At 52.4% G+C, this 24,693-nt stretch overlaps 11 protein-coding genes; 6 read left to right on the forward strand and 5 right to left on the reverse strand.

Annotated features, from left to right (window-relative positions):
- Nucleotides 1–913: 913 nt before the first annotated feature.
- On the reverse strand, nucleotides 914–1,717 carry RCC_05355 (uncharacterized protein; the record flags this gene model as incomplete). Its single annotated transcript, XM_023770626.1, has 1 exon — nucleotides 914–1,717. The coding sequence occupies one exon, from the start codon at nucleotides 1,715–1,717 to the stop codon at nucleotides 914–916; it is 804 nt and encodes a 267-aa protein (XP_023626394.1).
- Nucleotides 1,718–2,697: 980 nt separating this feature from the next.
- On the reverse strand, nucleotides 2,698–4,614 carry RCC_05356 (related to ERO1 protein, required for protein disulfide bond formation in the ER; the record flags this gene model as incomplete). XM_023770627.1 has 2 exons in its annotated part: nucleotides 2,698–4,389; nucleotides 4,492–4,614. 2 exons carry the CDS (start codon nucleotides 4,612–4,614, stop codon nucleotides 2,698–2,700), a joined length of 1,815 nt encoding a protein of 604 aa, XP_023626395.1.
- Nucleotides 4,615–5,648: 1,034 nt separating this feature from the next.
- On the reverse strand, nucleotides 5,649–9,090 carry RCC_05357 (probable alpha-mannosidase; the record flags this gene model as incomplete). XM_023770628.1 has 4 exons in its annotated part: nucleotides 5,649–7,211; nucleotides 7,263–7,859; nucleotides 7,912–8,351; nucleotides 8,421–9,090. The coding sequence occupies 4 exons, from the start codon at nucleotides 9,088–9,090 to the stop codon at nucleotides 5,649–5,651; spliced, it is 3,270 nt and encodes a 1,089-aa protein (XP_023626396.1).
- Nucleotides 9,091–9,790: 700 nt separating this feature from the next.
- On the forward strand, nucleotides 9,791–11,398 carry RCC_05358 (uncharacterized protein; the record flags this gene model as incomplete). The annotated part of the gene is made up of 1 exon (XM_023770629.1): nucleotides 9,791–11,398. The coding sequence occupies one exon, from the start codon at nucleotides 9,791–9,793 to the stop codon at nucleotides 11,396–11,398; it is 1,608 nt and encodes a 535-aa protein (XP_023626397.1).
- Nucleotides 11,399–11,742: 344 nt separating this feature from the next.
- Nucleotides 11,743–12,433, reverse strand: RCC_05359 (uncharacterized protein; the record flags this gene model as incomplete). XM_023770630.1 has 2 exons in its annotated part: nucleotides 11,743–12,298; nucleotides 12,363–12,433. The coding sequence occupies 2 exons, from the start codon at nucleotides 12,431–12,433 to the stop codon at nucleotides 11,743–11,745; spliced, it is 627 nt and encodes a 208-aa protein (XP_023626398.1).
- A 1,040-nt stretch (nucleotides 12,434–13,473) lies between these two features.
- RCC_05360 (related to oxidase) lies at nucleotides 13,474–14,939 on the forward strand (the record flags this gene model as incomplete). XM_023770631.1 has 5 exons in its annotated part: nucleotides 13,474–13,666; nucleotides 13,730–13,749; nucleotides 13,806–14,001; nucleotides 14,058–14,387; nucleotides 14,440–14,939. The coding sequence occupies 5 exons, from the start codon at nucleotides 13,474–13,476 to the stop codon at nucleotides 14,937–14,939; spliced, it is 1,239 nt and encodes a 412-aa protein (XP_023626399.1).
- Nucleotides 14,940–15,307: 368 nt separating this feature from the next.
- Nucleotides 15,308–16,858, forward strand: RCC_05361 (uncharacterized protein; the record flags this gene model as incomplete). XM_023770632.1 has 2 exons in its annotated part: nucleotides 15,308–16,553; nucleotides 16,608–16,858. 2 exons carry the CDS (start codon nucleotides 15,308–15,310, stop codon nucleotides 16,856–16,858), a joined length of 1,497 nt encoding a protein of 498 aa, XP_023626400.1.
- Nucleotides 16,859–17,298: 440 nt separating this feature from the next.
- On the forward strand, nucleotides 17,299–18,624 carry RCC_05362 (uncharacterized protein; the record flags this gene model as incomplete). Its single annotated transcript, XM_023770633.1, has 1 exon — nucleotides 17,299–18,624. One exon carries the CDS (start codon nucleotides 17,299–17,301, stop codon nucleotides 18,622–18,624), a length of 1,326 nt encoding a protein of 441 aa, XP_023626401.1.
- A 225-nt stretch (nucleotides 18,625–18,849) lies between these two features.
- RCC_05363 (related to polyamine acetyltransferase) lies at nucleotides 18,850–19,860 on the reverse strand (the record flags this gene model as incomplete). XM_023770634.1 has 2 exons in its annotated part: nucleotides 18,850–19,359; nucleotides 19,594–19,860. 2 exons carry the CDS (start codon nucleotides 19,858–19,860, stop codon nucleotides 18,850–18,852), a joined length of 777 nt encoding a protein of 258 aa, XP_023626402.1.
- Nucleotides 19,861–20,604: 744 nt separating this feature from the next.
- RCC_05364 (related to DNA damage-inducible protein 1) lies at nucleotides 20,605–22,049 on the forward strand (the record flags this gene model as incomplete). XM_023770635.1 has 3 exons in its annotated part: nucleotides 20,605–20,606; nucleotides 20,660–21,264; nucleotides 21,316–22,049. Coding segments are annotated over 3 exons (1,341 nt in total).
- Nucleotides 22,050–22,713: 664 nt separating this feature from the next.
- Nucleotides 22,714–24,672, forward strand: RCC_05365 (related to RING-like zinc finger protein ZIN; the record flags this gene model as incomplete). The annotated part of the gene is made up of 1 exon (XM_023770636.1): nucleotides 22,714–24,672. One exon carries the CDS (start codon nucleotides 22,714–22,716, stop codon nucleotides 24,670–24,672), a length of 1,959 nt encoding a protein of 652 aa, XP_023626404.1.
- Between the last annotated feature and the right edge of the window lie 21 nt (nucleotides 24,673–24,693).

Consider the following 24,693-nt stretch of genomic DNA (forward strand, 5'->3'; position numbering starts at 1 on the left):
CAGGCACAGTTTTTAGCGGCCTTGATGCCGGCGATGGCGGTGAGGCGAGATTGTGGACGGTAATTAGAGACAGTCAACACATGCTGTTGTGAAAGCCGTGCTGATGTTGCTGCGGTTGCGGGCCCAATTGATTGTCTGCCGTAGCGTTGGTTGTGAAGAAAGGAATCAAGGATGTTCCAGGTTGCTTTGGTTAGGTATTGCCCCGCTACTGCTAGAAACCACAACGCGCTGCGCCCGTGCGCATGGAACAGCCACGAGCCTGCGACGGTTGCACATGCCGCGACGTTGAACCTCTAAATAGAAACGAGACGATCACCAGATGCCATGAGTCTTGGTAGAGGCATGGAAGACGTTGAACCGAACCAGAGCAGCAGGATGGCAGAGGCATGGGAGACGTTGAATTTCAACACAGAGCACCAGGTGATCACAGCACGTATTAAAGCAGTTTGTAAAGTGTTCGGTTCGATTCATGGTGCATAACTTTCCAAAGTATCATATGTAGAAGCAACACAGCCAGGAATAGATGTCAGAAATAAGAAGGCTCGTGTCCATGAAACATCGCGGCCAACATTAAACGCCGGAATCATTTTCCCCTGTACATCGCTACCCTAACCATGGAAGTCGTGAAAAGTGCGTATCATATCAATGAGTGGACGGCAGGTCCTAGTCGTGGTCGGTCGTAAGAGAAAGTGGGATCTGCCAGAGATGGATAAATGAAAGGTAGTGAATCGTAGTGGTTGGTTCATTCGCGGGTGCGCGTCGATTGGTTGAAGGACTTGCTGCTGCTTCAGCACCGGGATGTTCCTTGGAAAGAGAGTGTGATGGCGAAGGAACATCGCATCTGCAACCTTTTGATTTCCTGATCGAAAGGTTCGATTGCTGTCAAAGCAGTAAGCATCATCCCGCTCGCAAGCTAGAACCAGGTCGGCTGTTCGGCCTGTTGCGCTTCTTCGACAAAAGCGTGGATTTCCTCGAGATATGCAGCAGCATCAAATCTGGCCAGTCCATGCTTGCTCATAGCGTCGGCATCTTCAACGTCTTCGACATCGCGGACAACATGAGTGATGTCCTCCACTGCCTCGTCCAATTTGGCAAGCTCGCTGCTGAAGGGGTGAGAGTCGCGTGGTGAATCGGTCTCGACCTCCTGCTGTGGACTGAATATCTCGGTGGAATGACGGACAATACTTGCAGGCGGAGACATGAGACGCATGACGGAGCGCTTGCGGTGGAGTTTCTCGTGAGCACGTTTGGAATGCGAAGGGACACGCTGTGGGATGCTTGGTGCATCGACAGATGCGCGGGTCGACGATCTTGGCGAATGATCAGGCGTCGCAGTATTCACCGCAGGCTTGAAGTAGCAGCTCAGGTGGTTTGGCTCAAGCTCCGGGCTTGTCAAAGGCGAGTCCCCCACAGAAGATGCATCCGTGTTGGTGTCGATGCTGAGGGTGCTTGCATCGCTGTCATCGCCCTCACTGGAGCGCGAGACTGGCGATAGTGTTGGAGAGGCGCTTCGAACTGCGATTGGAAAGGTCCCTGCAATGTCGGGTGCATCGTAAGAGAGAGGATTTGTCGTTGATACCAGAGCGACTGGCGCAGAGATCTGTGAGCGATGGACAGGTTTCCCACCGCGGTGGCTGGCAGCACGTCCAACGTATACACTGTCTTGAATATCCTCCGTCTTGCTGCGACGCGTGGTGAAGGCCCGTACCAGCGACATCCTGGTGGTAGTAAGAGGAGCGTTTCTTGGAGTATGGTTTGACGATTGCGACGGTTGATCAAAGGGCGGGAATCGAGCTAGAAGGTGCAATCGTGCTCCCTACGCTCGACCTGGCACGCTGATTGTTTGTACAAGGGATCTCGATGTTTCACACAACAGCTGTTCGGTTTCGTGCGAATTGCGAAAGTCTGGTGAGGCAAGGTGCTGCAAAATGCCGTCTGGCGCAACGAAGGAATGTCGACGTCAAGCAGACGAGGTGGTGGAAGAGAATGTAAATCGACGCCTCTGGCGGATAGCGCTCGACGTGATGAGTGAACGACGGTGATGGGTTACAAGTGTCTCAAGGAACGGGAAAAAAGCCCGGGAAGGAGGGTGTGCAAAAGCCTTTGAGCGTGCGCCTCTCACGCCTGCGCGTAGTTCGTTCCCGCGAGTCTATTGGCTGTYCCGGTTTCCGCAGGTGTTTTGACTTCGCACCATCCTCGCCTTGTTTCTGGTCACCACCGTGGGCTGAAACATCACAAGGCCACATTGGTCATGTCCCCGATAGCAATATCACCAAGGGCTCGCATGTGATACATCACCTTGCCGTGCTAGAAGAACGCTCTAGCGATGTGACTCGCCTGCGCCAGACGTCGATATGTGTAAGCGCCAGAGAACCTCTGTTTCTTATCACGGTAATGCACGCCGCCGCGGGAGCACTTGCGATGCGGATCCATGGAACCGCTTTGCTGAATGTCTAGACTCTAGACCCTTAACCAGTACTTTGTATAGTCGCTACCTATACTTGAAGCTCGGCTCGAGCGCCACAGAGAGACCAATTATGTATTTACATCGTCATCGCTCGAGGTCCGCCCATCATTCGCGTCAGCGGCAGCCGGATCCGCCGTTCCATTTGTTCATGTACACCAAACGCCATGTGTCCTTCGCTATGCATATGTGCAGCAATCAGTACCACATCGAGAACGATGGTGGCGCCCTCTTCATAGCTCGTCCTTCTTCGGGAATCGGATCTCCCAGCTCCTGGGTTTCATAGGTCGCCCTAACCAGAAACTGTACAATCGTTCAACTTCCAACGCCACAATCGACGAAATCTTGAACGGCATCTCCACCCAACTGGAGAGCACAAACATGTATGCCGACCACACAACATTGAGCTCTTCCCAAAAGATCTCCTTGATGGTCTGCTCTTTCTTTGAAGGCTTCTTCGGGTTGGTGGAGTAATCTTCGAAGTCGTCCAGATCGTCCAGGTCATCAAAATTTGTTACAATGCTGGGTCTCACAACGTCAGACACCCTTTCGATCTCTGCAGTTGTCTTCCCGTCCTGCTCGGCCTGAAGCATTAATTTAAAGTGTTCCAGTGCTTTCATCGCGGAGCTGATCTTGTCCAATGTGTTGATCAGAGCTACCAGCTCGGTGCGGCGTAATAAGGGCTTCTCTTGTCCAACTTGATCGTTGCCGAATTCAAAGAGAACCTTGAGTGCGGTGCCAAATCCTGCCGTTTGTACCTTGCCCCAAAGGCGACATTTGTCGCAACCAACACAGTCCATGATCCTACTCACGTTGCGAAATCGGTTGCGAAAGTCTTCTTTGAGGCTGATTCCGTCGGCAGTATTGTCTTGAAACATGACATTCTCATCAAAGATCTGTGGCCCTGCTGGAATGGCATCGGCCAGGACSGTGATCATCTTCTTCGTCTTGGTGTCTTGCGAGGGATCACCAGTACAGAAGGTGTAATCCTGTACGTAATCCCGTAGTTTTCCGACTGCCCGCAGCACGAGAGCATAGTTGAAGTAGAGATTTGAAATCCACTCGGGATGGGTGTGCAGCCTTTCTTTGTAGCATTCCAAGTTTGGACCCCATTCTCCTGTTGTCTGATTCAGGTAGTCGTAGCACAAGTGAGTGGAGATGGAAGCATGCATGCCCGAGATAACTCGGTAAAACACTCTTTTTTCAATGCATTCATCTTCGAAATCCAGAGCATCGTGCGTTCCCCCGGATTGAATTGCTTGTTGGCGATCGCGGGCTTTGACGACCTGCTTGAATTCTTGCGCCGCCTGTGCCTGGTCAAAGGAGAACCCTGATACAGGCGGAGAGAGGCCTGGCACGCTTGCACCCAACTTGTTGGGCAAAGCTTTTGAAAAGCAATTCTCCCGGTAAATGGCCTCCCATACCTGATGTGGTCCCTCGCCAGAATATCCTGTAAATCGTTCCAGATTGTCGGCCAAACTGACATAGTCTCCCTTGCCACTTGCGCTCTCGTCCTCTGGAACACAATAATCCCGCTCRTCACACTCGTCGTCGTACTCAACGACACAGCTCTCCCCCACGTCATCTCCGAGCTCACCCATCAAAGGTCGTTGTCGCTCACGTTGTTGCTTCTTCCCCGGGTGATGCGCTTTGGGTCCTTCCAGTTTACTGAGCTCCGAAGCCCGCCATATTAGCGGAATGTCCTCCTCATTGTCCAACGTATCCACCGCACATGCTCTATTCCCACACAAGCTGTTCTCATCGCTCCAGAAGGGACACTTTTTGTTGTACAGGTTGAGTCGATAGTACGAAAAGAAGTCGGTATTATTCGCGAGGTTTCGAACGTATGGATGTAGTCGGTCGTTGAGGGTGTTCAGATCGGCATATGATGCGCATGCATCAGACACTTGCGCCTTTGGCTCCAACTGGAAAATTGTGTTAGGTTTGGCATTGCCAGAAGAGGAAGGGAGACGATTGGGAAAAGAAGAAGATGAGGAGCGGGAAGAACAATTAAGAGAAGGACTAACAGCACATGAGTCCGGACTTGCGTATGAAGAGACGGACGATGGTGGAGCAGCAGATACGCCGCCCTCATTGCTCAGCAGAGCAAGAACGGCGAGGCATACAGCCGGCACACCAGGTCTTCGCATGGTGAGTTTTGCGCTCTTCTTTCTGCAAACCGGGTGTCAGTGCCGTTTGGAGGATAAGTTAAAACGTTGCGCGTACCTGAGCCCTTATGAGGGAGAGTCAATTTGGCGTTGAACTAGGATCCCGTCCCTATTGTGGTTCGCAACCGGCTTTATGATCAAAGAGAAACGTGAGAGGTCGCCTGAAGAAAGAGGCGTCACGTCACACGTGTTGGAGAAGGGGATCGTGAGCCTCTTTAGAAAGTGATCGTATACGTGGCAGCAATCGTGATTATTCGTCCTAAAGAACAACTTGCTCTTTGGTTTACTCGGCTTCTTCAATCTGTAGAGCTCAAGGATGACCCAACTCTAGGTACTTGGGTACCTTAGGAGTAATTCCAATTGCCAGGTGGTTTTTATTTAGCAGCAGGGTCCGAGTCCGGCTCGACGGCCCGGTGCGTTGCAGATCAATCTGCTGGGTCTTCATCAATTTTTCTCACTTCACTCGTACAGTCTCATCAACTTGTGCATCTCCCCTCAAACTTCATCACCACCGAAAGACGCCGGCGCGACGCGCAAAAATTATCACTCGTGATTCAGCATGTCTACAGAAATGTCGTGTTTCGTCCGCGTGGTTTATTGGTAAGCACGAACCGAACGTCCTCCACCTGCACAACGCAAGTCACAATGATGAGTGTTACACCCATTATCTTTAGGAAGAGCCGGAAAAGGCATGGCTAGTATCGACACATACAGGCCGTCGATGCTTAGAAAAGGGAGTCTGAAATGACAGAAATACACCATCACTTCGTATACACGCACTTTACGTGAGACCGCGCTAACTGGTCTACTCATACAGGAACTACATGTAGAGTTTAGATCTCCATCTTGAATTTTCTGCCGCAAGCGACGCCGTACGGATCAGAAGGTCGAGCGTTGTCTTCAAGATCCATTTCGCATCACGCTCGTTTTGCAGGCTCGAAAATCGTCCCTCGAATCTGATCAAATGCTATATAGCCAGAAATTCTAGGTTGTCAGCAGTCCTATCTACGCACGCTTCATGCAAGCAGCATTTTATAACTGGCGACCTCAAAGGCCCGAAGTTCAATGCTCAACCCATCCTTGCCAAGTTTCAGCTCTTCCAGCTTATCCTCCAGCAGATTACACTTCCACACCTTCTTGACCTTGACCGGCCCCAAGCTGATGGTCCCGCGACTCGTCCCGCCCAGACTATCATACACTCGTACAATCACGTGCCTTCCGGTCTTCGCTGGCATGTCACCATTGCTAGCATCCTCGTCGTCTTCTCCGCGCTTAATCGTGTCAACAATCAGGCTCGTAGAGCTGTCAGGCGTGAGCTTGAAGGCGCTCATGAGACTCTTGACGCCCTCAGGGGCGGGATGGCGATGCACGCTCATGGGGTTGTTGAAGTTGAAAGCAGATCTGATGGTCACMTCACTCAAGGAACCAGTGTGTGGCAAGATCGCCCACCTGATCTTATGGCGTCCCATGTCTGCATGCGCATCTGGTGCTTTGGGGGCACGGAGAAGCGACAGACGCATGAGATTGCCCACAGTAGCGAATCCGTACTTGCTGTCGTTGAGGATACTCATACCGTAACCATTTTCTGAGAGGTCGGCCCACTTATGACAACACACTTCGAACTTGGCCATGTCCCAGGTAGTGTTGTAATGGGTCGGGCGCCGCACAACGCCAAACTGGGTCTCATAAGACGCTTCGGTGTTCTTGATCGTCGTCGGGAACTCAACCTTCAAGAACTTCATGGTCTCGTGCCATTCGACCTCGGCTTCGCTCTCGACGTACGACGACTCGTTTTCGGTGACCGCAGAGAGCGAGATTGTAGTCTTGATCCATGACTTCTCCGAAATCTTGGTGGAAGTGGTCACCGCGACGCGGAATGGAGAGTCTTCGGTGATCTCACTGTGGGTAGACGATTTCAGCTCCTTGCGGGAGTTGAGGTGGAAAACTTCCACATCCCAGGCTTGCCAGTAAAGTGGCTTGTCGTCGAAGATCACGAACTGATTTGCCTTTTCGCCCTTTGGAATCGTCTCTCGCTTGGCTTGCTTGTCAAAAAGAGATGTAATAACGCCACCTTCTACCTTGACCACAAGCTTAGAATTCTCAAGAGAAAACACATCCCCACCCAGATTATCGACAGTGGCAGATTCTACACCATTGGAGTTCAATTCCTTTTTCACGGTGGCAGGTCTTCCGATGATCTCCAGGCTGCGCATGTTCCCAGTTTCGCTGTCGGTGAGCATCGCGAGCTCGTGTCGTTGCCAGCCAAGAGTGTTCAATGCAACTGGGGTGGCACTCTTGTCATCAGTAAAGCCGAGAGCCTTCAAGGTCCTGTCAAGAACCTTTCTGCCAGTATTGAAGACCTTTGCATACTCCTTGTCGGAGTCGTCATAGCACATTTCGATCGATGATCCGGGTAGACAATCGTGGAATTGACAGAGAAGCACACTTTCCCACATGGAGTCGATCTCCTTTTTGGGATATTCGTACCCCTTTCCGCCCTTGATCGTCGCCAGAGTGGCAAGGTACTCAATGTCGTGAAGAAGAATCTCCGACTTGCGGTTGTTCCACTTATTGTTTGCCTGGGCTAAAGGTCAGTCATTTTCTATAGGCGTGTATGCAGAGTTCCTGACCTGAGTAGTGTACGTTCCACGGTGAAGCTCAAAGTACAGCTCACCGAACCAAGTTACAAGCTCGGTCTTCTTCGTGGCAGCGTTGTGCTCTAGGCGGTCGAAGAAGTCGTCCACGCTTGCTCCCATCTTGACGCGTGGGAGAAGACCGATCTTGTCGCTGAGCCCACGGCAGCGACGAAGCTTCTCAATGTGGCCCCAGGTTGGCCCACCACCACCGTCTCCTTTACCAAAGACCAACAGAGAAGTCGGATCCTGGTCCATACTCTTGTGCTGCGTTACAGACCTCTTGACGTCTCCAAAATGGGCTTCCGCGGTGTAAGTTTCCGACGGGGCCATGTGGCAAATGACCTGTGATCCATCCAATGAGACCCAATTGAAGGTTGTGTGGGGAAAGTTGTTGATGTTGTTCCAGCTCAGCTTCTGGGTGAAGAATCGATTCATACCGGCGAGTCTGCACAGTTGAGGAATCTGGGACGAATATCCAAACGTATCGGGAAGCCAGAAAGTACGGCAGCGTTCACCAAAGCGAGATTCGAAGTAACGCTGCCCGTATACGAATTGACGGACCAGAGACTCTCCAGATGGCATGTTGGTGTCCTACAATTCTCAGCTGCTGTCAAAATATTGCCAATCTGAACGGTTGACTTACGTGTTCTACCCACGATCCACCAATAGGCTGGAAATTGCCCTTCTTCACATGCGTCTTGACGCGGTCGTACGCATATGGGTACAGCTGTTCCAGCCACTTGTACTGCTGCGCCTGCGAAGCACAGAAACGATGCTCCTGGTACCTGTCCAAGAGATCACACTGGTTTGACCAACTGCGAGCGACCTTCCTCTTTGTCTCATCCCATGGCCACAACCAGCAAGTATCAATATGACAGTGACCAATACCGCTGACAATAGCCTCTTTGTCGCTGTCATACACTTCGGCAGAATCAATCTTGTCGCCCAAGTATCGCTTGGCGATCGCTCTGCACTCCTTGAGGCAGACATTGGAGCCTTCGCCGGCGATGAAGTGGTCCATGATCTCATTGCACACTTTTAGAGCTTCGTGCTCCTCCCAGCTGTCCTCAGGAAACTCGCGAGCTTGCGAGAGAAAACGAACAATCAGCAGAGGTCCCAAAGATATGGAATTGGAAAGGGTACATCACTCACCAGCGTCTCCGATGATCCAGAAGTCGTAGAAGAGCGCACGTGCATCCTCATTCACACTCACGAGATCGGCAGTCTTTAAAGTAAAATGGCGATTAGGGTCTGGAGGTTGGATGGTGTCGCCCCCTGTGGGGTTGCCAAACATCCCGTTGCAAGCCATCTCGATGTAGATTGTCTGCTCTGCTGGCTGTCTGTATGCATTTGGGACGATCCACTCGATTCTTTCGCCATTGCCGGTCAGGCCCTGCAATGGCTTTCCATCCTCAGTCCATACCATGCCCTCGCTGGAGGAATCCCAGTGGAGCTCCACACGGGACTTATAGCTCCAGTCATGTGGCACCGTGAACTGAACCTTGAACCAGTGAGTGCTCCAGCTAGGGCCAAAAGATTGACCTTTCTTTGCCTTTTGGTATGTGTWGWYSYSGSTGGTCGCCKYMTSRWWWRWARRWMWAGTCAAGTCCGGGGCACTCCAGACGAATAGCTTGACATCTTGTCGGCCATCGTATAGCTTAGCCATCAACCCTTGCTCTTTGTACTGTCCATTGTCCGTAAATTGGCCCAAGCGACTGCGAGATATGTCGTGGATCAGCTTGCCTTTGGGTCGTAAAGCTAGCTGGGGATACGCCGAAGAAGCAGACGGCATAGCCATTGTTTGTTTTCTCTCGCCGCCCATACTGGTACAGTACGCGTGTTTCGTGGAGTGGTGGTAGATCGAACTTAGTTCAGTAGCGATTGTCGAGCTAATTACATTGACGTGATGCTATGCTGCTGGAGTCGTCGTGTCCAGCTCGCGGAGCTTACCCCACATCCGGGCGGCGCCACTGTAAGGCTAAGGTACCTTACCTAGGCACGAGCCCGCTAGTTTCCGATCTGTCTCATGCAACGAAGATGGCCAATCATGCACGTCCAATCATATACCGTGCCTTCATCTCAGTGTTCAGACTCTTACAGTTAGCTCTCATCGTCTGAGCTTCCGAGACGACGTCATCTATTTTGAGACTGCCAAAACTTGATCCAAACCATCCAACATATGGGTTCCTTGTCTACGGGCAATTGCGTTTATCTCTCGCATGAAGGACATCCCGACCTGCGACCTCCAGAAATGTATCCGTCAGTCATCATCTCGCAGACCGTTGAGTGGGTTCTGTCATATAAGCCAAGGCAACAGCACACGTTGCCAGCATTCTGTCGTTTGTGTCGGTAAGCAATGCTCGTTGTGTCCAACAAGCTGTGGCTCGTCCTTTCCTTTTCCTTCTGAAGATTGTTGTTGCAGAGAAGACTCCCACTTCAGCGTCACCGTTTGCCAAAAGGTTCCGCGTCACCACCGCGTGCTCCAGTTCTGTTGTTTTGCTCCTCATTCCATACGTCACTCCATGGAACAACACCCACCACCCGCGTTCGCGGACACCATGCACGCGAATCCGCCCGGTCTAGCCCTGATGGCGGCAATCCGACCTGCCACAAAGCACTATCCCGTGGCATTGCGCTGTGTGCGAGCGCTGTTCCTCAAGWCCGAATACCGAAAATGCGTCTCAACATGCCACGACCTCCTGCAGAATCAAAGCTATCAGTCAAATCCCATACACAAGGCCTTTCTGCTCTTCTACAGCGCTATTGCGTACGACGAGATGGGCCGTGCGATGCACCACAACTCCATTGCGAAGATTCCCGCTCTCGACAGTGCTGAGCAACTCTACCTCGCCGCCATTCATGCTCTTCCGTCGCCCAAGGAAGCCGATCTACTCTGCATCGCACTTGTGCAGGAGTCTCGTGCAGCTGCCTTCCTCGAGCACGACGAGTGTTCTCCAATCCACAATGACTTTGACCGATTCGACGAGGCATCCTTCTTATCGTCACCTGCACGAGATCGTTCCGACAGCATCTCTGTCCAGTCCTCTAACCCTTCACGCCGAGCCGTAGCATCCGAGCTCGACGATCTCGAAAGTCATGACAGCTTTTCCGAGCTCATGACACCAAACCGCGTTCTTAACCGGCAAGATTCGCGAATAACGTTGCGCGAAGACACGACCCCGATGAAGAGGCCACAATCCGAGATTCTATCCAGTAACGGTCGTCCGGCTCCCGCGCGCATGCAACGAGACTTCTCTAGGATGTCACTATTCGAGAGCCCGCAGCGCAAACCAGTTTCACAAGGACTACTACGGCCGATCAGACCTGGCTCGCCCCCACATCAACTCTACATTCCCCTACGACTCCAGACAACACCGCCGGTTCCATCAGCAGGCCATACGAAACAAACCACTCAACAGACTCGCGGGTCGAGTTCACCCAAGTCTATTGCTAACGCTCACGATTACTTCTATGAGGGCCCGCATGTCGATACTGAGCCAGTCTCACCGCTATCTGAAATGGAGATGGAATCCGATTGCTACTTGTCAGACGTTTCAACCATATCAGCGATATCACCGCTGACCCCGACGCGCTCTCGCAATGTATCCTTCTCATCAGACCGTGTTCACGACCGAGACCAAGATCTAGACCACGATCACGATCACGATCACAACCACGGCCACGGCCACGACCACGACCTTGATATTGATCACGACCTGAACGAAAGCCTGTGTCTACGCTTCAATGATCATCTAGACTCCATKCGCAAGCAACTGGAGACGCACATCACGCTTGTACAGCAAACCAAGGAAAAACTTCGAGGACTTCAGKCCGATCGCGCTTCGTCGAAAGTCGCTCCTATTACCGGAACACCACTGCGAGGTCGTCCTGGAGTTGCTGACAGATCGTCTTGTCCACCAGGATGGGCGAAGGATCCGGAAGTGGTCATCGCCTCAGGAGGCCTTCCTCGAGTCCGCAGCTACTGGTCATTTGTTCCCGTGGATGCAAAAGCCGCCGAGAAGCAGAGGCGCATCAAAGCTGGCAGGGAGAGGAGATGGGCGAGGAAGACAGAGCGCTTCAATCCCACAAAATACCAGGATCTTTGCGAGAGGGCGCTGAATGAGCTGTGAATAGTATCGGGAGGATATTGATCGTCGTGTTGAGCAGATGGGCGATGGTTTCGCAAATGACAGGACTGGTGTAGAGACAGCACACCTTTGTTTGATTTGTTTCTGGCAACGAGATGATACCCACTAGTAGAGATAGCTCGTAATTCGTTAATGTCTGTTCGATAAGGAGCTCATCCCGTTCTCTCGTACACACCTGGGATGATCACGGCCGCGTCCCGAACGTCGCTAGTTGGAGCACATGCTCACTTTGCCACTGGTAGAATTCAAGATGGACCGTTGACCCTGTTGCGAATCTGCCTCTGGGTCTGAGACGAGAATCTGTTCCCTTTGTTTCAAGAGCCAACTCAATTTTCATCATCGAACTGCAATGCCTGCTTCCTCGCCACCTCTACCACGCTTCCATCGTCAACATCGGGAATGAACTGCCGCATAACCTTGTCGACGTAGGCTCTCGGTACCCCTTTTTCTAGAGCATCCTCGATACCCATGTTCATTCGATAAATATACTCCTTCTTGGGGTGGCTCGGCGCAGTGAGCCTGAGGTTAATGTACGCCAACATTTCAACTTCCTGGGGATCATCCGTGATGTCAGGCTTCTTACCATCTTTTGCTTCGAAGAAATCACACTCCAGATGTTCTTTCGTATACGCGTACGGAATGCCTTCGTTGCCGTCCAAGCCTTCTTCATCACTGGGCTCGAGACTGTAGACTAGACCCCAGACTTCGTGGGAGTAATCGTGCTTTTGGCTTCTCTCTTCTTTGGATACTTCGACGATGTTGGCGTAGCCTCTCTCGTAGATAATCCAGCGGTATCCATTGAGTCTGGCTATTCCGAGGTATTTTGAGGTCGGGCATCGTTGCTTCATTTGTTGCATCCAGAGATTTGAGCCATAGCCGAAGCTTTGAGAGTGATACCTGTCAGCTAATGGAGGGGTGGGAAGTATGTCGTGCAAGAYGTACTCACTAGATGGATGCTTCTGGGTTGGAAGCTTGGAAGGACAAAATTGATGGCGGTGATGAGAAGGACAGATTCATCCGTAGTGAGGATGTGTTATTCAACTCCATTTCTCTGAATGATCCAGAATTATTGGTGGCGGAAATAATTTGTGTCGATGGCAGAATGTAAGTTAACATGCTTTCCTAAAGTACTTATAATTGCTATGACATTCAAGGTTTCCGGAAGGCGGACCGCTTGCGACATCACCACACCGAGCACGTTCAACTCCCAACAATGAATACACAAACATGACTTGCGAATGATAATGAGTGATACTTTTAACCAATTCTTCTCAACAGTCAATAGGGGCTTCTGACACTTCATGTCACCTTTCGAAAATTCCAGAACAAGGAAGCTCAGAACCTCACTATAAGCAACGAAGATAAACTACCTCATGGATGATGCACGGTTTCTCTGATTCGAAGTCGTCTGAAACGCCTGGAGTTTACAGCATGCGCACGATTATTGCGGGTCGTCTGAATACGAAATGGTTCTCTAACATTACCAGACGGAGATGTCGGCGGTCCTAGTAAGAGATAAACAGATCACGGCCTATCGATCGATGTTTCTCAATGGGTACTGTTTCTATCGTCTTCATAAATCGGGACCCCCTGGACAGCTATGGACCAAAGCCGTGGAAGCAGTCCCATGGCTCGAAAGCGACTAGATCAGATGATCTTGGCGCCGGTTCATAGTTGTTACTCCCATGTGGTCGACACTGTATCCTGCGAGTAGGAGCCGACTTGAGCTCATAGGAGGGCACAGTCATAGTCAAAAACGGCAGCAAGTGCGAATACCTCATTGATCAAGGAGGTTCGGGAACCCGGACACAATCGTACGTCCGGTCCCGTTGTAACTACGCGAACATTCTCGATGTCCGGTGATTGCCCGGCCGGAAGACACATGGGTAACAAATTGGGACGCGCAGTAGCGCAAATCCCCCTTCCAAGACTCGTCTAACGATGGGCGGCGAATGTTGACCTCAGAATATCTGCAACTAAAAGTCAGCGCACTGTAAAGTGGTGCTGCTGTGCACACGTTTGTCATATTCAACTCGACTGTTTGAGATATTTTCTTCATGTATGCCTTTCTCGCAGCCCCGCTGGTCCTTTTGAGGCTGCTTGGGAGCCTGAACATTGCCTCGGCCTCATACCATCACGAATCGCCTCACCATCATGGAGCAACACACGCCCTGCGGGCGACTGGACCGATTGAAGTAACGGGCGACCATGAGTTCCGTCCACCGACAAAAGGCCAGCAGCGAGGTCCTTGTGAGTGATATGCCTGGTCCAGATTTAGCTGTCCACGTCTGCTTACAGGGTTTTTTTCCGTAGGTCCTGGACTGAACGCGCTTGTGAGTGCAATACCCCCTCAAGACATGTAACAGCTACTGATGATATCCCATTCTAGGCCAACCACAACTACATCTCTCGAGATGGAATCGCTTCGCTCTTGGAGATAACCAACGCCGTAACCAAAGTCTACAACATGGAACTTGCGCTGGGGACGATTATTGCAGCAATGGGGGTCCTCTGGACTGGCAACCTCGTCACTTTCTCTATTGGTGGTGCGGATCCTAGGGTGCCGGGCCTGTTGGGTCTTCTGGGTCGGTCCGATGAAAGTTGTGTTTTTATCAAGTCGTTTTCTGACGCTTCATGATAGGACACCCCCAAGGTTTGGACCTTGCACATAACTTCATTGAGTCAGATGCGTCCGCGACAAGGGACGATCTCTTTGTCACAGGTGATGCCAGTACCATGAACTTGGCCAGATTCGAGGAGATGTACAACACTGTGCCCGAAAATACGGGCCAGACCTTCACATCCGATGTAATATCCGACTGGGCTGCAAAGCGCTTCAACGATTCGGTAGCAGAGAATCCGCGCTTCTTCTATGGGCCGTACACCGGTTTGATAGCTCGCAACGCCGGGATTCTCTTTCTGACTCGTCTCATGGCCAATCACGCGGATGGCAGCATCGATGGTGTCCTGAGTGAGTACGACCCTGAGCCTAGATATGCAGGTACAGAGCTGACCATGCAAAGCACACGAAACCCTCAAGAGCTTCTTCGCAGTGTCTGGAACCCCAGGAAACTTCACCTATAAGCGCGGCCACGAGCGAATTCCGGACAACTTTTACCGCAGACCTGTGCCTTATGGTTTGGTCGGTCTAAATCTTGATCTTGTGCACTGGATTACAAGAAACCCAGTGCTCGGCAGTATCGGAGGTAACGTGGGTACCGTGAACTCCTTTGCCGGCGTCGACCTCTCTGATCCAGTTTCGGGTTTGACCAATATCCCCAAACTCTTGGAGTCAAACAACTTGATCTGCTTCGCGCTGGAATTCGTGAAGCTGGCCGCACCGTCCTATACCAACAACATCTTCACAACCCTTGCAGCTCCACTGGGCTCCTTACTGGATGTCATCAACGCCCCGCTTCTGAGCCTATCGTGCCCGGAGTTTGGCTCTCTCACACAGGGCGGCGAGCCTCTGTGGGAAAGCTTACAAAAGCAGTTCCCAGGCGCGGAGAAGTCGGGTATGTAGATGGTCATTGGGCAAGAAGCTTCCTTACAAGACCGGCGAAGAGATGTCCAGAAGAGTTTTGGGTAGTCTTTCAAGCAGAAGTATTGAGATGAATCGATAATGCTGTAACCCGCGTGTGTGTTCTCCGAATGATGGTGACGTTGTCGAAGCAGGTTGTGCATGCGCATGTGGGTATGTCTTGAGAGGAAGGTGGATGCGGGGCTCGTGCATCGGTAGCAACCGAAGCTCTGTGTTGTTTATGCTGGATTTTGTGAACGCGTTCCTCCAACCCGGACCTCTTTGCGACTCGCGTTTCTGCTATCGAGCTTATTGTTTGTTCGTTCACTGGGCAGAAGCATATCGCATAGGACCACGCAACATACCTAATCATGGCCCCTCGTGTCAAAGCACGCGCAGCGGCAGGCGCACCCGACGACTCGGAAGAAGACGACCTTAACAACGCGTCGACGGGTCCGGAGAACAAACGCACAATGCCCGCCTCGACACGCGCAAAAACGACGCGCCGTGCCAGCGCAGGGAAACCGGCTCCCAAGCGCAAGGCTGCACCGAAAACTCAAGCGCGACCAGCTTTAAAAGATCGAACGAATGAGCAACACGCCAGCGACACGGAGGAACTTGACGAGTTCGACCACGAGACCATGGAGGCGTCAAAGCCCAAGGCGAAGCGAGCGAAGACTGCTGCTGTCAGCAAGACCTCCAAGAAACCTGCCGCGCCCAAGGCGGCTTCAGCGAAGAAGGGCAAAATAGCCAAGCGTGCACCGTCCCCCGGGCCGTTGGCAGTGATACCGGAGACCCAACAGGACCCTGAGCAGATGGAAGATGTAGAACAGTCGATTGAGGTATCGCTGGACCCCAGCAATATGGACATTGCCCAGGAGCCAACGCCAAAGCCAATACAGAAATTCTATCAACGAGCGCCGTCAGTTCCCGTCCAACCCCTGCATCCACGGCCGAGTGCGAGACCAGTTTCGGCCCAATCTACATATGCGCCCGTGAGAGAGCGGAGTGGGAGCGCAGGTGGCGGAGAGCGCTTTCTTGGTGACCCAGAACTTCGCAGAGCACTCAATGAGATGACGAAGAAATATGAGAACCTTCAGCTGAAATATGAGAGTCTAGAGGATGTTGGAAAAACGGATGCCGAGACGAACTTTGAGAAGCTGAAACGGGCGAGCGATCAAAAGACCAAAGACGCGAATGAGCTGATTTCCTCTCTCAAGAAGGAGCTAGCAGAATTGCGCAAGACCAGTGCTGCTGTAACGTCGGAGACTTCTGGGCTTCACAAGCAGGTCACCAGCCTTACGACCACCAACGAGAAGATCGTTGCGGAACGGGATGAGTTGAAAGACAAGCTCAAGCTCTCTCAAAATGAGGTTAAGTCTATGGAGGCCAAACTCATCGCTGCCAGACAGCAGCTCTCTAGCAGTGCACTGGAGGCCAAAGCTCAGGCAAGTGCTGCAACGAAGCCCAATTCAAATTCAGGGCTAGGAGATGCTCAGAAGGAAGCGAAGATGAAGGAAAATCTATACGCTGATCTCACCGGTCTGATCGTGTGCGGAGTGAAGCGTATGGATGGCGAGGACGTGTATGACTGCATACAGACTGGCCGTAATGGAAGTGCGTATCCGGCCCTCCAAACACTACAGCAGATCGATACTAACATCGTCTCAGCATTGCACTTCCACCTTTCTATCGCGAACGACACCACAACGCCACATCCCAAAACCCCATCTGGAGTTGACTACGCAGAAGCCGAGTTCGCGTATGAGCCGCTACTGGATGAGAGCAGGGACAAAGAGCTGCTTGATCTGCTGCCAGACTACCTGACAGAGGAGATTTGCTTTCCGCGAAACCACGCCCAACGATTTTACAGCAAGGTCGTGGACAGCATGACCAAGAAGATTGTTATCGAGGATGATTGATCGATGTGTTGAGCCGGGCCAATTCAGTATTCTTGAGCGCATTTGCGGATGTCGCATGAAGGGTGAACGGGACAATTGACTGGAGAAGATGTGGCGTTTGGGCGTACAGTGGAGTTTGGTCGTGAGATACCTGAGATGAGATTTGCATCTTCACGAAAGGGGCATACAAAATGCTTATCCTTTTGCGCACCTTTTCAACGCCGTACTGCTCCACTTTGCCCCATGCAAGGTTGTATTCCTGCATGATTGATACTGTGCCGCGACAGCAAGGCATTCGGCACAGGCCTCTTGGCAGTCTTCGGCTGGGACTCCACAATTTGTCACATGCTTGCGACCCATTCTATAGCGCTAGCGCTATCCAGCATGCAAGACATTGTCTACTGATATGACCTGCTCGCACGCATCGAGGGTCTCGCTGGATACCAATTGACTGTCAAGACATGGCGGACTCAAAGCTTGGAACGTTAGCTGCTCGTGTGGTGGTTGATCGAGGAAGTCAGCCACACTATGGCGCGGAAGATCCTATCGTCGGCAAAATCGTAGTGAGCTATCTCCCGTACAGCAGCATCTTCAAGAAAAATGCAGCCACGGCGGACTACTTTGGCCCACTGAAGCTCGAAGCAACCCTCAGAGGCAAGGTGAAAGTCAAGGTCAAGCGCAGCCGCGATACTGTCATCTCCTCCGATYACACGACTCGCCTATTCATGTGGCACTCTGATGTTTTCAATGGCAGCTTCAAAGCTGAAGTTGGGAAACATTACGAGTTTCCATTCCTGGTCCATTTCCCGACCGCGATAGGAGACTGTCCTATACCGCCCTCCTTCAGCACATACTTCTCCGACTATCCTGATCGCGTAGATGCCGCGGTCGTTTACCGGCTAGGCGCAAAGATCACCACGCCGGGTATCAAAGTTGAGAAGAGCACACCGGACTTCAATCCCGAGCCTGAGGTTAGGTTTCAAATGCCGCGGCCTTCCCGATCAATACTGGGTGTACCTGGCACTGCGCTTCAGCAGAAAGCTGTCGTGCAGAACAAAAAGTTGCTGCCAGAAGCGAAGAGACCAACCGGCATGAGGCAGAACTTCAAGGCGGCATTCTCATCAAACACATATCCAAAATTCAGCGCCAATATAACATGTACGAATATAGATTCTGCCTGCCATGGGATCAAACCTCGCTTCACCCTAGCTATTTCCCCGATAGATGGTGAGACCACAGCACCATTCTTTCCGAACATCAGTCTGAGGACTTTCGAGGTCAAACTGGTAGCTCATACCACGGTCGACACCAGCGGGAGAGTCATGGCCTCCAGCTCCTGCTTTGACTCCCACACCGCGCAGAGGTGGCTGCCGTCCTTGACCAATCCCCGTCTACCTATAGCGCTCTCCAAAACGAACGACCACAGCGTAGACATCGAACTGGCGTCCTTCGAGGAGCACCCTAGCTCTTTTGCGCATCCCAAAATCTCGAGAAAGTATTTCTTGGAGGTCAAGGCCGGATTGAGTGTCGGACATACTGCTGTCATGTTCAACAAGCAGTTTCCAATTGAGATGCTGCCGTCTCCTGACCACACTTTGTCAGATGTAGCTGAGCCAGGCCCATCGCGACTCATGGATGATGCGGATCTTGGAGGATTCGCAACACCACTCTACACGGCCGGTCCCTCGCAGATCGCTGTCCACGGAGAAACATATCTGCCACCACCGGCATACGCGCCTGAGCCTTTAGATAGCGCTACCGAGAGGACTGATCTCACGCTTGAGTAAGCTAAAGTTGGTTGATGAACTTTGAGCTGTCGTCACTAAGACCGCGCGAAGTCTTGAAGCTCGTGTCTTCGCTGCCAGCTGCTCGACATCACGTAAGTACTCCCGTGGATAGATCTCCACGAAGTTCTCCGGACCGCGGGGCGCGCCGGATTCAGTCAAAATCTTCAACCCGTGTGCAACGACCAAGCACTCCAGTCCAACTCCGAGTCTAACAAACCCACTCGCTCAATTCTCCCCGGATGTAGGCATGAGCTCGAACTCACTGACCATGTCAATCCAACCTCCACCACCGAACTGCGCCGCGCTCTCACCCTTGTTGACAAAGCCAAACTGTTCGTAGTATGTCACCAGATAGTCATGCGCAATGAGAGCAACACGATCTGCGACTTCTTGCCTTTGCATACGCTGAAGATATGCCTTTACGATAGTCTTACCAAGTCCGCGGTGCTGGTATTCTGGAAGAACAGCGAGGGAATGGATACATATCGTCCTGCCATGTTCTTTGTGGCCCAATTTTGGGTCGATCTGTCCCGGCGCAGGTACTGCCATGTCATCGTCCGTGACTGTCTCACCAGCGGCCTTGGTTGCTATGACATGGCCGAGTAGCACCGCTTTGCGTTGAGGCTCACCAGAGAATACGGGTGCCGATGTCTCTGCTGTCGCCGCGTCGGAATTCTCCTGACTAGAGAATATCCCCAAACAAAGCTCGCTGCAGTGTTTAAGGCGGTACTGGAACTACAGGCGTATTTTCAGTAAACGGTTTCACTCGCGTCGACGGGGAATTGAGTGGATCCGTGCGTTGCACAGGTAGTGGGTCGRGGATCACCGCGAGGGACATGTGCATGTGCGCGCTCTTTGGTGAGAGGACGCACCACGGTATCGATGAATACAGCGAACAGCACACACCACAGGCTAGGTTACACCAACACGACACAGTGACAAGGGGCGGCATTTGTGCAGCAGACTGACCTTTTCTCGGGAGGCGCGTTCCTCCGGCGGGAATGCGGCGTTCTCCAGTACGACACAACTCTCAATGTCGGAAAGAGACAACGTTTGGGTGTAAGGATGCAGTTCGTCGAGCTGGGTACTGCGTTGAGAGAGCGTGGCTATCATCTGGTCTTCGTCTTGTTGAGACATGCTCTGCTCGTAGCTAGAGTCTCGCTCCGAGACCTTTGACAGTGAGGACATGTCTTGGAGAGTGCGATCATTGGCTAAAGCGGAGAGGTCCCGAGGCATGATCGTGCGAGAGTGGAGGCGTAGAGGGAAAGCTGGCCGTCAAGTTTCAGATGGGTCCTCTCAGCGCAGGTGTGTACTACCCGGCAGTGAGCGTATGTGGGGCAATGCGGTGAGGTCTGCTGGGTTCAAGTTACTGTCATTCAATCGTCGTCGGGCGTGACGGGGTAGCTTGATTGTCGGTACTGGCAGTTTGTTGGCCAGTGCTTGATATGCTTGCTGTTGAGATGTCCACTTGCAGTATGTAGGTTCGAGCTTTCCTCCGAAGAGTGAAGATGCACCTGCCCTATGGGGATCTATGAGCACGGGACTTTTAGCGCTTCTCCATGCCGATTCTCGGCCAGGCCGCCTTGGTACCTCGACATATGCAGCGGAAGTGGACCTTGGAAAGTTGGGAACGCGAGCATGCCATGACACGATGAGCATGATGGAAACGACTGGGAACAGACTGACCGCTCCCGGTCTGCCAGCGCATAGCACTGTTTGTTCCAATATACGAAGCGAAATGTCTAGAACCCGGCGGAAGCCACAGTTCTTCCTGCTCCATCCGTGATCCCATTCCATCATTCACTTCACTTCGCCAGATCGCCACGGCTGCCTGTCACAAGCTTACACAGACTTAAGCCGGTCTCCATCGCTCTCGGTGTCACAACAACTTCCTACATTCCGCATCAAAGTCGCTGGATTCGGCGTCTTGCATCCACGCGCTCGAACACGAAAGCAAGGACTCGCACCAAAGAGGCAGCTATGTGAGTACACCTGCACGACCACCTAGACAGACAGATGCTGACCGCTACTAAAGGCCACGCATCACCATCTCCATCGTCGCTCCCAGCTACACCCTCGAGCAGGACATCCTCTCTCTTGATCTACCGGCCGGACTCACCATCGCCGACCTCAAAGGCCTCGTCACCGCAGAGACCAACCTCCCTCAGGCCCATCAACACTTCWACCTCAACAATCAGGACGTACACGGAGACCACAAAACAATCGAGGAAGTTGGCATCCAGGATGGTGACATGCTAGCTATGTTCATGCAAGACCCACAGAACATGAGTACCCAGCGGCGAGGACAGGCGCAGCAGCAGCAGCAGCAGCGGGGCACTGTGAACAACGATCAGGCGGAGACGATGCGATTAAACGTCCTTGGGAACCCCGCTCAGTTGGCAGACATGAGAGACCGCTTCCCCAATCTAGCTGCGGTCATCAACGACAGCAACCGGTTCCGTGAGGCGTGGCAGGAGATGCTGAATGCAGATCAAACCCGTGAGCGTGAGAGGCAGGAGCAAATGCGTCTGCTCAATGAGGACCCATTCAATGTCGAGGCTCAGCGGAAGATCGAGGAGATGATTAGGCAGGAGTCTGTGCAGGAGAACCTCCATTTTGCTTATGAGCACAACCCAGAGGGTAAGTCGAGCTCTTACAGRGCGGTTGTTTGTCGCTGACTCAAAGCTGCAGTCTTCGGCACTGTCACCATGCTTTACGTTCCCGTGGAGGTCAACAAGCACCCAGTAAAGGCCTTCGTCGATTCCGGCGCCCAGACCACCATCATGTCGCCGTCCTGCGCGGAGAGCTGCGGCATTATGCGCCTCATTGACAATCGCTACTCGGGTATCGCAAAGGGTGTTGGCACAGCCAAGATTCTTGGTCGTGTCCATTCTGCAGACATCAAAATCGGCAAGTCAACCATGTCCTGCTCATTCACTGTCATGGAAGGCAAAGACGTCGATCTTTTACTCGGGCTGGATATGTTGAAGCGCTTCCAAGGCATCATCGACCTGAGGCAGAACAAACTCATCTTCGGTGATGGCAACGAGGTCGACTTTCTTGGGGAAGCAGATCTTCCTAGATACGTCGAGGAGGCTAAGCAGAGCGAGCCCACCATTCCTGGTCCGAACAACACGGAGATTGGTGCTCAATCCGGCACTGTAAAACCGGCAGGCACGTCTGCGGCAGCCTCTTCCTCCAGCAACACCGGCTCCTTTCAAGGTCAGGGCCAGACTTTGAGTTCTTCCTCCAGCTCAAAGGCACCTGTCACAAATGCACCATCATCCAGTGCGCCTCCTGGCCATCCGAAAGAGGCCATTGAACAGCTGCAGAGTCTCGGCTTCTCTCATCAGCAAGCCGTCGCTGCGTTGGATGCATGTGGAGGCAACGTGGAGTACGCTGCCGGACTTCTTTTCCAGGGTTAGGTCAGCTCTTTGTATTGTACGTGGATTTGTGTTCGAGGGCATCACGTTCCGAGCTTCGACAAGTATTGGCTACGGCCTGCCCACCTTTCACGCCGAGGAAATGCAGATGCAGTCGCAAAGCACTCAGTATCCTAGGGCGGTTATGGTAAGCAGCATGAGGGATGTCGGAATGGATAAGCTTAACTGTCGTATTCTACACACACAATCAAGAAACGATACGACATAATGCCCCCACGGGGGGTTCTTCTTGTGCTCGCATAAATATAGAGTCATGGGATAATGTCTCACGCGGCTTGTGACCTTGATCTCTGGACTGCAAACTCGGCACACATCGAAACGGAGCCGGTCGCATGTCGTTTGCTTGACGTATTGTGTTCGCATGTGCGTGTAGGTAGGCGGTAGTTCCCAAGTCTTGTACCTTACCTAGGTACATGTAACCTTTTGATCGGGAGTCCTTTAGCTTTCCAGGTTACCTGCGGGGTATAGTTTTGCCGTGAAACCACGAAACGTCTACTTTCAACATCATCGTTGTACCTCTTCCTTCAGCATCACGTACATCGTATCGCTTGGCATCTAATTCAATAGGCTCTGCTGATGTCAGAACCGCTATATCGCCAAAGAATGCGACTGGAAACGCTGACCCTCGTGACTTGAAGAGCACATCATGGACAACGTGCCATCGCTGTCCAAGTCCGGCCGAGTGTGGAAGAGCAAAGCGGACTTCTTCAGGCCCTTCAGAACACCCACAAGTGAGATCAGTGAAAATATCACGCCTTTGTACGATCCTTCAGTCTCGCGAAGTGAGGTCGAAGAACCAGACCTCAGTGAGCTCAACACTGCGCTTGGTGCCCTGGTGGACATATTCCCGGACGTGCAGCCGGAAGTCTTTCGAGAGATGCTTGTGAGCATCAGCAAGGAAAGCAGGCTGCAGGTGGTGACAGAACATCTACTCCAGAGGAAGGATAAATGGGTGAATGGCAGGTATCGAACGCTACGCAGACAGGATTCAGCCAAAGCCCGGAATCGTGAGCAAATGAATGAAGCTGTGCAGGCACAAGGCGACGTGCAACCCGAGGATTTGTTTCGAGGTCAAAGTTATAAAAAGGCTGTCAAGCAAGTCCTCTATCAGGAGTTCAAGAATTTGAGTCATTCCACAATCCGTGGCGTGCTGGCCGAGCACAACTTCTCCTATACTCTGGCAAGACCTGTACTCCAGCAGCTTTTGAACAGATCGTGGCGATTCTCCATAACAAGCTTCTGGACAAAGCGCTCCCAGTCAAACGCGGCTGACAGCCACCCTTTCATCGTCTGGCAACCGGAAAGGGGGCCGGGACACCCTGCCGTCCCTGCCCTTCGGCGGACTGGCAATGAGGAACTCGACCGTGAGCTCTGGGAGCTTTTCGTGAGACCAATCGTTACGAGGCAACGGCAGGATCGTATCATCGCGGACTATCTCATAGCAAACGAGGTCAATGAAGCGGAAGCTGAAGAGGCCGAGGCTCTGTTTGATTGCGAGTGCTGCTATTCATCCGTGCCATTCGAAAAGATCGCAACATGTAGCGATTCCTGCCACTACCTGTGTCTGGACTGCATTCGCAGGACGGTTAACGAGGCCTTGTATGGCCAAGGATGGGCGCGCACAACCGACTCAGAACGATGCACAGTCCGCTGCTTCGCCACTACTACGGATGGTTGTAATGGCTACATGTCTGCGGACCACGTTCGACGTGCCCTCACTCAAGGCAGCACCAACGAAGATGCTTGGCATGAMTTCCAAGCCCGCATCACCAGCGAGACACTTCTACAGAGCGGCCTCGCCCTTCAGCGTTGCCCATTCTGCAGCTACGCTGAGATCGACGAGCCACCAAAACTCCGACCACGGCACCCAATGACTACTTGGTGCCATATATTGACACGGTCCAACCCAGCCACACAAATCATGTTCACGTCCCTCATGGCTACTCTGATCGTATTCACAATCCCGCTGCTCATCCTCGCTGCAATCGTCTGGCTCGCTACCCGCCTTCTCCCATCTGCCAGAGCCATCATATCCAGATCCATCATCCGAGTCTACAAAGAGCGCCGCGGTCTGCGTTTCCGATGTCAGCAACCAACTTGCCTCCAAGTATCCTGCACACGTTGCACGGCGCCTTGGCAGGATCCGCACACCTGCTTCGAGTCCGAGAAATCATCCTTGCGCCACGCCATCGAGGCGTCCGCAACCGCAGCCGTCAAGCGTACCTGTCCGAAATGTATGCTTAGTTTTGTGAAGTCGAGCGGCTGTAACAAGCTGGTCTGCAATTGTGGCTATACAATGTGTTACATCTGCAGGAATGAGATCTCGAGCAAGGAAGGGTACGGGCACTTTTGCCAGCACTTCCGGCCCGGTGGTGGGAGATGCGGTGAATGCGAGAGATGCGACTTGTATGGAGATGAAGACGAGGAGGCGGCCATTCGTAGCGCAGCACAGCAAGCAGAATTGGCCTGGAGGGAGGAAGAAGGCGGGAAGAAGGGTGAAGATGGTGATGCGGCGAGGTTGATGATCGATGCACTGGTTGGACGTGGGAAGAAGGAGTGGTACGATGACTGGTTGGATGCGGTCCTCGGTGCTATTCTTGAGTGACGATCTGTTTTTTTTTCCTGC

The sequence above is a fragment of the Ramularia collo-cygni genome (genome assembly GCF_900074925.1).
Source record: "Ramularia collo-cygni strain URUG2 genome assembly, contig: RCC_scaffold07, whole genome shotgun sequence".
Classification (NCBI taxonomy): Eukaryota; Fungi; Ascomycota; class Dothideomycetes; order Mycosphaerellales; family Mycosphaerellaceae; genus Ramularia; species Ramularia collo-cygni.